Consider the following 12,475-nt stretch of genomic DNA (forward strand, 5'->3'; position numbering starts at 1 on the left):
CAGTCCCATTTTTTGGATTCTGACTTGCGTCGCTTTATATGGTTATAACTTTTGAACTTACATGTTGTAATTCATTTTAGTGGTAAATTTTGGCTGATAAGTTTTCCATTTATTTACAAAAAAAGAGAAAATTATGAAATTTTAGAAAAATTTGCCATTTTCGAAATTCGAAATCATCGCGTTTTCAGGCAGATAGATTTAACACCTAAATCTCCCCTATATAACCAACCCATTTTCAAATCTGCACCCCTCAAGCTATCAGAAACAGCTTTTACGAAGATTGTTAACCCCTTTGGATCTTCATAGCAATTGAATCAAAATGGCGGTGAAATTTGGAATGGTCAAATTTTGTCGGTTATACGTTCATTTAGCCCTAAAATTTCCAAAAGATAAAAAGAGAAAACCCACCATAACTTTTGTTCTACAATTTCTCCTGAGTGCAGAGACCCCCCACATGTGGCCGTTACTTGTGTTATGGGGGCACAGTGAGGCGCAGAAGGGAAGGAGCACCCTGCAGCTGCCAGGATTTTAGTTTCCTCATTGGCCCCTTTTAAAGGCTATAAAATTTTCGCTTTTTCGTTATTGGGGCCATGTGACGGCATTTTTTTTGCGGAATGAGATGCTTTTCCAGTGTTACCATTTTGGGGTTGGTATCACCTATTGTTGAAAATGTAGGAACTTTTTTTTAGGTCACGAGTAGAAAAGCATCAATTCTGTACGGATTTTTTACTTTTTTTTTCATGTTCACCGTATAGCCTAATAATCCTGTTATCTTTATTGTATGGGTCCATACGATTATGGGGATACCAGACATGAATATTTTTTCTTATGTTTTACTAAATTTGCCAAATAAAACCCTAATGTGGGGGAAATTCTATCATTTCTGCATCATCGTCTTCCAAGTGGCATAACATTATTACGTTTTAGGCTACAGAGCTGGTTGATGGCTTGTTTTTTGAGGGACATGTTATACTTTGGAACAATATCATTCTGGAGTACATATGTTTTGTTGATCACTTTTTTTATCGCAATAGGTAAAAATCATAATTTTTGGCGGGTTTTTAAAATTCTTTTTTACGGCGTTCATCATACGGGTTCAATAGTTATTTAGTATTATTCTACAGATTGTTACGGATGCGTTGATACTATATATATGTGGGAGTTTGTGTTATGATTTAGACTTTTTTGAGCGTTCTATGTCTCTTTATATGTTTTGGGGCTTATGGGCATTTTTAGTGATTTATAAAGTTATTTTTTTATTGAAAAACATCTTTTTTTTACATTTTTTACTTGATCCACCATGGGACATGAACAAGCAATCATCTGATTGCTTGTTCATGATAATACTCTGCAATACTTATGTATTGCAGGGTATTAGCAGTGTCAGCCTATGCACATGCATAGGCTGACACTGTGCCTTTAAGATGACGTCACAGACGTCTCTGGGGTCCCGATCGGGGGGAAAGACCCCCGGAAGGCATGTTAAATGCAGCGGTCACGTTGACTGCGGCATTTAGCGGGTTAAACACCCACGATCGGAGCCCACTCGGAGCAGTAGATTACCGTTGACATCCCGCGACCCCCGATGCCGGTTCGGCTCCTGTGCAGAGCTGAACCGGCATTGTCTCTGCGCAGTAGCTGTACTGCGCAGAGCGCTATTCGCGGGACTCAGTGCAGTACAGATACCGCGAAGAGGGCTAAGGGGTTAAATAGGTTTCCCCATACCGATAAACAAATGTTCTCCCTTTTCTCCAGGACGAGCCAATGCCAAAGGGGATGAGGAGGGGCAGTGCTCCTACACCATCGGATAGGGAGTGTTGCAGCAGTGACATACATATAGCAAAACATAGTGCACGCTCTTTTTTCCGGTGACGACACTGTATGTTGACAGATGTGTGTGCTCACTGTACCATGACATGCACAATGTGCTTCTATTGCAGCCATATACTAGCTGCCATTCGTATGGCTAACTTACGGCTGCTGGTCTTTCTCAAGGCCTTCACCCTTTGAGAAAGACAAGTGGGGTTGAAACGCGTGTCGGGGGCTTAACACCAGGTACTGTGGTCCATAAGATTTCCCTTTCACAGGTTTTTATCTCTATTATGGGTTTGATATAATTTTTTACCATATGTATGTTTACTCTTAGCATTCATTTATATGATTACTGTGTCTGGACATGAGTTTGCTATGAAGTGTAGTACATACTATTGTTATTAGGAGCTTTGCTCCCTTTGGATCTGCAACATCCCCCACCGGGGCCTAGCCTTTTCTTGGGGCCTGGAGTCAGCCGGGGCCCGCAGTACCTGAGTGGCTGGCGGTTGCGGCCTAGGCACGCTAGTGTCACGGTGCTTGGTATGGGGAACCGGAGGGCTGTCCTACAGCCTGGCAGGTCTCCAGCAGGGTGGTGTTGGCAAGAAATGATGAGGGAGAGGCTGCTATAGCGGATCTCCCTGGGGCAACCCTTTGGTGTCTACAGTATGAGTCTCTGTGTAGTGGACAGGGTGCCCGTGATGGTGACAGCCGTAGTAGCAGGGACCATCGGCGAGGGTGTTGCATACCCCCGGGGCAATTGAAAGAGCTGCCCTCGGCTCGACTACAGATGGTTTGGGGGGCAGAGGTAGATAAGGGCACTTCTGTGAAGTGCAGGCTACATGATATGTAGGGACAAACCGCCCATGGTCCTGGAGACAGGCACCTGGGTTGGCGTCGGACTAAGACAAAGACATGTAAATGCTAAGTATGACAGTTGGTCGCTAACGCCATTAAACCGAACTGTACAGTAGGAAAGGTGTGGTGTCATCTCCTGTAATCCACTCCTTGCACCAAGGCCTGTATATTTGTTATGTAAACACTTCTTCCCTGGCGACAAATATATAGTGTGTGTATATATGCATTACATTGGCATATGTGACACAATAAGACATTGTACCATGTACAAGTACCTGCCGACTAACATTCTTACCCTTGTATGAGCGGCATCCAGGTGCTATCTCTGTAACACCCCCGGTCCCCTAAGGACCCACAGTTTACAGACTACCCCCACGTGCAAACCTCAGTTTGAGGGATAAGGTAGCGGCCAGGGTTTTACATAGAGATGGTCCAACACAGTCACACTACAATCTGAAAAGCCTATCAAAGGTTAGTGCAAACTACTGACATCTATTGACAGTGTGCAAACATGTTGTAAACTCACATTGGCTTAGGAGCCCAATGGGTACACATCTTAAACGTTACAAACGTTACATAGGAAGGCTACTCAGGGTAGCAGGATATAATGTCTCTTTACCTAAAAAGGAAAAGGCATAAAGAGTGCAAGCAGAATGTCCATACCTAAAAGGAAGGCATTAAGTGCAAGACAATAGCAATGACATAACAACTTTTCCCTGGTAGTATCTGGCAAAAGTCTCACAGAAGGTCTCTAATGACAAAGTCCATCTTCTGGGTACAGCCCTTGATGTGGGGAAAAGTGCCATACAAGAAGCAAAGGGTCTCCTCTATGTGTAGAGGGACAGAGTCCTTTGGTAGAAATCTCTGCTATGGCAGAGGAAGGGGTGCTATCATACCACATGACAGTAGAAAATCTCTTGACTGAGATAAATAAGGGTGAGAGTCTCAGGACAGTTTCTGGCTCTGTAGGGATAATGGAAATAAATATACAATATGTACACAGTACCTGAAGAAGGCTTTCAGCCCATCAGGGGTTAATCTTGCTGCTCAAGAGCAATGGCTGCAGGCATGGGAGCAGGAACTGCAGCAGGGACATCATCAGCCTGGGTGAAGAAAGCAGTGTTGAGATCTGTCACCTGAAGACATCTGGTGGTAGACACTGGAACTGCTGACATGGAACACCCAGAAGCTGGAGCTGGAACAGCAGGGAGGTCACCTGCGACGGCAGGCATCTCAGCAAAGGAAGGAGACAGGCACTTCTCTGGCTGACCTTCTGTAGCTGGGGGCGCTGTGGAGCGCATGATGATGACCGCAGGAGCTGTAACTTCTTCACTGCTGACAGCTGAAGGATTGTTGTTTCTGGACTGACCTGTAGCTCTTGGGGGCGCTGTTGCACTGGCGGGGGTAACCTCTGTAGCTGGCAGGGCGTTCTCACCTGACAGCCTGGGCCTCTTAGCAGGTGGTCCTGGACACTCCGCAGGACGGTCATCAGCATTAGATAAGGGGTCAGGCCCCTTTAAGAGAGTCCCTTTTGTAGCCGGGCCTCCTATGGGGAGATGTTGGCCCTCTGCAGGGAGGCCGGACTGTACCCCAGCCGGGGCTAAGGGAGATATAGTGACAGTCACTGTGATATAGGCCCTGGGAGCCATGGTACTCACATCCGCGGTGGTCCTCAGGAGGTCCGGAATCGGAGGAGGCAGCCGCTGTGGAGAATCCGCCATTGGAGACTGCGTACAGGAGACAGCAGTAAGCGGTGCAGCAGATGAAGGTGCCCGAGGCTCGGGGACAGACCATGTGACACTTGGTTCTTTATTTCGGAGGCTGTGCGGCATTTCGGCAGGACAGGAGACAGCACGTGGAGAAATCCAAGATGGCCGATTAACCTCTCTGATGCTGGATGGCGGCTGCGCTGACTCTGAGGTACCTCGTGGGCTCTCACTGGCGTTGCAGCACGGGAGAGTTTCGCGCCAGAGGGCGGAGCTTGAGTCTTTCCCGCCAGGAGCTGTGGCGGGCTGAATCTTCTGCTGCGCCACAGCGCGCTGAGGCAGGATTCGCGCCATATGCGCAGGGGGCGGAGCTTAGCGATGCCTCTGGATTTTCCCGCCAGTGAAGGTTTTGGCAGGCTGGAATTACTTGCTGCGCCACAGTTTCGTGAGGTAAATGCTTCAGGCCCGGCAGCGCCGGATGTAGCAGAGCTGACAAAGTTCTTTGCAGGGGTTAACCTCTTGAGTGCTGGAGCGGTGCTCGACAGCACGTGGCAGCAGTAATACAGTTCAATGCAGACACACACAATCACTTGGGGCCTAAACCCGAATGGCAGCAGGGTTAGGCAGCACAGTCTTTTCAATAAAGGATAGTCCTTAATGCCGGAATAAGGCACAGAAGTATCAATCCTGTTCGTGACGCCACTTGCAACATCCCCCACCGGGGCCTAGCCTTTTCTCCGGGCCTGGAGTCAGCCGGGGCCCGCAGTACCTGAGTGGCTGGCGGTTGCGGCCTAGGCACGCTAGTGTCACGGTGCTTGGTATGGGGAACCGGAGGGCTGTCCTACAGCCTGGCAGGTCTCCAGCAGGGTGGTGTTGGCAAGAAATGATGAGGGAGAGGCTGCTATAACGGATCTCCCTGGGGCAACCCTTTGGTGTCTAGAGTATGAGTCTCTGTGTAGTGGACAGGGTGCCCGTGATGGTGACAGCCGTAGTAGCAGGGACCAGACGGAGGCAGAGGTTCAACACTAACTCTTATCTATTAGCTCCACTCTTCAGAGGCAGGGGCTAGTCTCTTCCTGCTCTGGTATGGTATGCTGGCTGAATAGAGTCTGGATTGGGATAACCCAGTCTGCTTCTTCTGATCTGAGCTAGGCTAAAACTAAACTCTTCTGGTGTCCTGCAGACCCTCAGGTCTGACTAGAACTGAGCTCTACTCCCTCCAGGGAGAGACTGCTCTCTAGAACATTCCTGGCCAGGGGTTTTGTAACTTCCCTGGTCAGGTGGTGAATGCTCCTCCAATTACATCTCAGCTTACATTGGATAGAATGCAATACAAGTGATTGGACGACAGATCTTGCATCATACAAAACACTTAACTCCTGCCCTACCAGGCAGGATCTACTACTGCAATGTCCCCTGTGTCCTATGTAGTGTGATGTAGTGACATGCTGTGGGACGTATTCGCAAGCACTCCTTCGCCTTGCATCGGCGAGGGTGTTGCAGATCCTCTCCGTAAATATCTTTTTTGTACCCTTACCTGGGTTGTTCATGTATTGTCTCTCCTGGAATTTTTAATACTTTTTTAAATAATTATTTTTACCGGGTCAGACTCGGTCCCAGCCTCCACCAAGTTAACCCAATGTGCCGTCAGCGATATATAGTGGCTCTGCCCGGAAGCACTCATCCATGTGTCCGTGGTTAGGTGGACCTTGTCAGAAACCGCGTTTGTCCGGGCACGGATGATGTTGTCTGAAACGAGCTGGTGCAGGGCTGGAACGGCACATCGGGAAAAGTAGTGGTGGCTGGGGACCGAATACCGAGGGGCGGCCGTCGCCATGAGGTTGTGAAAGGCCTTGGTCTCTACCAGCCTATAGGGCAGCATCTCCAGGCTCAGTAATATGGAGATGCTGACGTTGAGGACTTGGGCGTGTGGGTGGAACTGTACTTCCTCTTGCATTCCAGCGTCTTGGGTATAGACAGCTGAACGCTGCGCATGGAGACATTGGTGGACGCTGTGGAGGATCGTGGAGGCGAAGGTGCAGTTATCGAGCGGGAGGTGTTTGTGCCGGGGTCCTGGGCAGGGGGCTGACAAGCAGAGGCAGCAAATGACACAGGGGAAGGAGCAGTGATGGGCCCGGCTGGAGGCGAACGGCCTTGGTTCCATTGAGTGGGGTGTTTAGCACTCAAATGCCTGCGCATACTGGTGGTGGTTAAGCTAGTAGTGGTGGAACCCCTGCTGATCCTGGTGTGGAACAGGTTGCACACCACAGTCCGTCGGTCATCCGCTGTTTCTTTAAAGAACCTCCAGACTTGAGAACATCTAGCCCTCGCCACGGGAGCTTGAACATTTGGCGCTGATGCACCAGCTCTGGCCCTGCCTCTCCGTCTGGCCCCACCACTGCCTTTTCCAACCTGTTCTGTTATAGGACTCGCCTCCGTCTCAGAAGCACTGTCTCCAACCGGCCTATCAACCCAGCTTGGGTCTGTTACCTTATCATCCTCCGATCCCTCAGTCTGCTCCCCCCTCGGACTTCCTGCCCTGACAACAACTTCACCACTGTCTGACAACTGTTTGTCCTCGTCATCAGACACCTCTTTACACACTTCTTCCACTACGACAATATTGTGATCATCACCCACAGACTGCGACCGCTGGAAAACCTGGGCATCGGGAAAGAGCTCAGCATCAATCTGACAAGTGGTTTGTGACTCTGGGAAGGGTCCAGAAAACAGTTCCTCAGAGTATGCCGGATCAAATTCCAAATTTTCCTGGGAGGGGGAAGACTGGGGGGAAGGAGGTTGAGGTGGAGGAGCTGGAGGAGTGTTCACTTGGGTAACATGGGTGGACTGCATGGAAGACTGACTGGTGGACAAATGAGTTGAAGCATTGTCCTCAATCCACAACATCACCTGTTCGCACTGTTGTGTCCTCACGAGTCCCAGTAACTTGAGACATGAAGCTAGGGAGTGTAGCTCTGCAGCGTTCCACTGCTCCCTCATCAGCAGGTGGTGTCTCACCCCGCCCAGGACTACGGCCTCTGACCCCTGCAGTAATTGGATACCCACAGCCACGCCCTCGTCCTCTACCCTTAGCCCTCGGGTTTAATATTTTCCAAATAAAAGTCTATTTTATAGACAAAAGAGAAATATAAACTGTAAATTTTTTTTGGTAAGTTTTTTTTTATGTTTGTTTTTTTTGCGATTTATAGAAGAACAAAACGTGCAGAAGAAATCAGACAGCAACCTCAGAAGATGATTGCTATGGCTAGTTTCTAACCAACACAGACAATTTTTTTTAAATGTCCCGGTACTAATGTGAACAAAAGACTGTATTTGATTACGCCACACGTGACGTACAGTACGCTTCACCGGCAGAGAAAATGTGGATTAGGATTTCTGGAGACTAACTTGCTAAACAGTAGCAGGCACAACCATTCAACTACAGTAGACAAAATTTGATTGCTATAATGGAGATTTCCCACCCGTAAAAAAAAATTAAAAGAGAAAATTTATTATTTTTTTTGTTTTTTCTTTTTTATAACTTTTTTTTTTAATTTCATTATGAACGAAACACGCAGAAGAAATCAGAAAGCAAACTGAAATGCGGATTGCTGAATGTCCCGGTACTAATGTGAACAAAAATACTTATTAGATTACGCCATCAGTGACGTACAGGATGCTTCACTGGCAGAGAGAATGTGGATTTGGTTTTCTGGAGACTAGCTTGCTAAACAGTAGCAGGCAGACTAAGCTAGATGAAATTGCATTTGCACCACTGACAGCACACAAAAGGATTTTGTGCTGTGACTTTCACTTTTGAAAAAAGAAAAAAAAATCGTCAGACTGTGCCTAATTCAATCAAACCCCCAATAAATTGTCCCACTTAGCTGTTTGAAATGGATATTTGTGTCACTAAGAGCCAAAAATAAAATTCGCAAGTCTCCCTGCAAATTCGGCACAATATGGTACCAGCTGCACTACTAGTGCCAGCAATCCCAGCCACAAGCAAATAATAAAAAATAAAAAAATAACGCTATTGTAGCCCTAAGAAGGGCTGTTGGGTTCTTATAGAATCACTCCTGCCTAACACTATTCTAATAGAACACCCTAATGCTTTCCCTGACCAGCAGCAGCTCTCTCCCTAGCGGCATCCAGACACAGAATGATCCGAGCAGCGCGGCCAGCGGCTAGTCTATCCCAGGGTCACCTGATCTGGCCAGCCAACCACTGCTATCGACGTGTAAGGGTACCACGTCATGCTGGGTGGAGTGCAGAGTCTCCTGGCTTGTGATTGGCTCTGTTTCTGGCCGCCAAAAATCAAAATGACGGGAGATGCCATTTTCTCGAGCAGGCGAAATACTCGAGCAGTTGAGAGTACGAGCATCAAGCTCGGACAAGTATGTTCGCTCATCTCTACTCATCACCTATTGTCAGGGGTGGATCCTGTGTTAAATTGTAAATTTATTGAACTGCAATGTACTTTATGGGAGAAATAGATAGGTAGAGTAGATACCTACATACATACCAATAGACATTTATTGATCACTATGTTTAAAGAATACAAAAGTAGGCCAAGTACAAAAATGGACCTTTTATTGAATGTATTGAGTGTTGTACATCACTCCTAGCAATCCTGTCCCCAACAGGGGGGTTGTAGGTTTCCTCATACCAGAGACACACTTACTCAGAGACCAGTTTTGAAGGCCTGGACACCGGTCATTATAATTTTTGAGAATAGATAAGAAACTGGAGAACTGGAGGAAACCATAAATGATGTCATCCTGATATGATCTGTCTAAAACCAGAAGCATCCTCTGGTAATAAGGCACAGAACTAAAGAAAAAAAAAAAAAAAAAAAAAATATATATATATATATATATATATATATATATATATATATATATATATATATATATGCATTGGAAATTCATAAAAAAAACAAAGCATAACTGCTAGGCCACTGATTGGCTGCCTCGGTCAAATGTTTTTAACATGACATCATTACTACTTCTCAGTTGGTAGGACCTGAGGATACCTTAGATCTTGCATTTTACAGAAGCAACACTTGTAAACATGACTAAAAGAGGGTTAACTCATTTATTTATCGCAGCAAATGTGTGGTTCCCTCTAATCACTTACACTACAAACTGTGTTATCACAGGTTAACAGTGCTCCATCTGTATGTCTTCTGTAAACATGGCCTTAAGGAGTTCAGTTCTTCCTTTTGTCCTTTCAGCTAGCCAAACCGGTTCACTACACTGTACTGTCGCGATCCAGCGGCGGGTTGTCCGACGCTATTTGGTGTCTTCCGGCGATTCACTAAGGTAGTGCCCCCAATGTCCACCAGGTGTCGCTGCTGCGCCAAGCTAGGCTGGGTGCAGGTAAGTGTGTGTCGAGGGACAATTTTTTTTTTTTTTAATATGGCGTTTTTTCCGAATCCGTCAAGTTTTCCAAAGGCCACGCCTCCCCCCCGATTTCCGTCGCGTGCATGCCGGCGCCGATGCGTCACAATCCCATCGCGTGCGCCAAAAACACCCGGGGCAATTCAGGGAAAAACGGCAATATTCGGGAAACACGTCGAAAAAACGCGATTCGGGCCCTTAGTAAATGACGCCCACTGGTTTGGCTACTGCCCCCCATTATATCACATGCTTCTAGAAAGTCATGCTTGATGTAAAGATGGTTGCCTTTAAAGGTACGACTAAGGCAAAGTTTTACTTATCCCATCCTTGAAAATGTATTTGTATATTTTACCTTGCATTGTGACTCTACTAATTGTATCCTCCCACTATGTTATACAACAAGAACATTGCTAGTGACAATTGTTTTCATGTGTATTTCTATAATAAGTGCATTATATATCCTGTTTTTACAAATTAATGATAAAACCAGTCTGCAAGACTTGAAAGCCCAGTAGGGGAAGGAACAAGTATATGCAGGACACATGGGGGCACATTTACTTACCCGGTCCTGTCGTGATCCCCGATCCGGACTGTCCGACGAGAATGAAGTCCGGCGCGATTCACCAAGATCGGGTGCCGATATCTTGCATGTGTCGCTTCCCCGCTGAGGTTCACTATCTTCTTGCATGTCTTGCGACACAATTTGTATTTTAAATCCCCCGCTCAGTCTGAATCAGTCGGGTTTGTGTGACGGCCACGGCCCCCAATTTGTGTCGCAAGAAAGTCGGTGTGTGTCCCATGATGTAGAAACAGCTTGGTGGAGTTTTCGCCCTTATATAATGAGGCACATTTACTTACCCAGTCCAAAGAGTTCACAGAAAGTGCATTCTCCGACAATAATGCCCCGGAAGAAGCCTGAAGAGGCAAAACCTGGGTCGGGCGAGGTGTTTTTGGCATCTTATGTTTTTACTATAAGCGCGCTTTTAAATTTGGAATGTGTGAGTATATACAATAAATACTATTTCCCTTTGAACCTGGCAATCTGCACTATCCTTTAGCAACCTCCTGATGCAGGATTAAGAGTACACTGCGGACACGGCAACGAGACGAGGATTGTGCTTGAACCCACTAAAGGAGGACGATTGGTGCAAAGAGTCGGGGATATCTTTTATTTACAGTCTACGAGGAGGTGGTGAGAGGCTCGCGCCGTTGATAACAGCATAAGGAGTAGAGCACTAAATTTATAATCTTGGATCATCCAATGACCCGCCCCCGATTTCTGTTGCATGAAAGCCAGCGCAGCCGCGTCACAATCCGATTACATACAACACAGTCCCAGTGCAAACCCTGTTAAATACCTGTCCAAGCCATGCAATCCCCGAAAACAGTGAATACAGCGAAACTGAGTAAATAGGCCCCATTGTGTGAAAAAAAAAACACAAAAGGCAGAGAACAACTGAGAGTCATGAGATTGACCTTTTGCCCTTGATCTTCTGACCCATTTAAGGTTTACATGCATAGATTGATATTGCACATCTGTTGACCCCCTAAGTAATTGCATTTATATTTGAGTATTTTTCTTTGCAGTTACTTGGTTATAAACACATTTGCCAGTTCTATAGAAAATGTTCATTTTTCTAGCAGTTTTCTTCATGGCCCTTATCACTTCCTGATTCCGCAGAGTATAGATGATGGGGTTCAGAAGGGGAGTCACCACAGATGGGATGAGAGAAACCTTTTTATTCACGTGCATGAGGCCCCCAGTCCTGGGTCGGACAAACATAAAGATAATGGGGCCGTAAAATAGTAATACAACAATAAGGTGTGACGCAAAGGTTGAAAATGTTTTCCGTTTTCCATGAGCTGTTGGGATTGTCATTGTTGTTCGGATTATACACGTGTAAGACAAAATAACTAACAGAAAACAGCCTAAAATTATAAATAAGGTAAGACAGAAAAATAGTTTTTCAATACTCGACTTCTCCGAACAAGAGAGACTGAGTAAAGGACCGAGGTCACAATAGTAATGGTCAATCTGATATCCATCACAAAATGAAAGACTTGAGATCTGAAGACATGGGACAAGAATTGCAGAAAAGCCACCAAGCCAGGATCCGGTTATAAGTACAGCGCAAACCTTGGGACTCATAATCATCAAGTAGCGTAGAGGATGACAGATGGCCACGTATCGGTCATAGGCCATCGCAGTCAGGAGGAAGATTTCTGTTGCTCCAAGTGAAAAGTGGAAGTAAAACTGTGCCATGCAGCCACCTGGAGAAATAAACTTTTGTCTAGTTTTAAGAGACCAGAGGAATCTGGGAATAGTGACCGAGGTATACCAGATCTCTAGAAATGAGAGGCCCCCAATAAAAAAATACATGGGTTTATGAAGATGTCGGTCACTTTTTATAATGATAACAATGAACATATTGGCTGTTATGGTAATCACATAAATAAAAGATATAAAAACATAAAGGCAGAATTCTGTTTCCTCCGATAGAGAAAACCCCAAAAGTAGAAATTCCGTTACAATTGTCTTATTTGTTAGCTTCATTGTACACAGTACTTTAGTACACAGTCATTTACGTTTTGTCCAGTCTCAAAGGGAGGTCACATGAAATGAGTAAATCTGATAGAATTCTGAAATATTTGAAATTTGTTCTGATTGATAAAAACAAAAAGTAGCAGAATTCTTTAAGG

At 45.9% G+C, this 12,475-nt stretch overlaps 1 protein-coding gene across 1 annotated transcript; it reads right to left on the bottom strand.

Moving 5' to 3' along the window:
* Positions 1 to 11,336: 11,336 nt before the first annotated feature.
* LOC140076440 (olfactory receptor 6C4-like) lies at positions 11,337 to 12,329 on the bottom strand. Its single transcript, XM_072122968.1, has one exon. It carries the CDS (start codon positions 12,327 to 12,329, stop codon positions 11,337 to 11,339), a length of 993 nt encoding a protein of 330 aa, XP_071979069.1.
* Between the last annotated feature and the right edge of the window lie 146 nt (positions 12,330 to 12,475).

This window comes from Engystomops pustulosus, chromosome 9 (genome assembly GCF_040894005.1).
Source record: "Engystomops pustulosus chromosome 9, aEngPut4.maternal, whole genome shotgun sequence".
NCBI lineage: Eukaryota > Metazoa > Chordata > Amphibia > Anura > Leptodactylidae > Engystomops > Engystomops pustulosus.

Coding starts and splice junctions, on each gene's coding strand:
- LOC140076440 (XM_072122968.1), bottom strand. CDS start 12,329: ATGAAGCTAACAAATAAGACAATTGTAACGGAATTTCTACTTTTGGGG.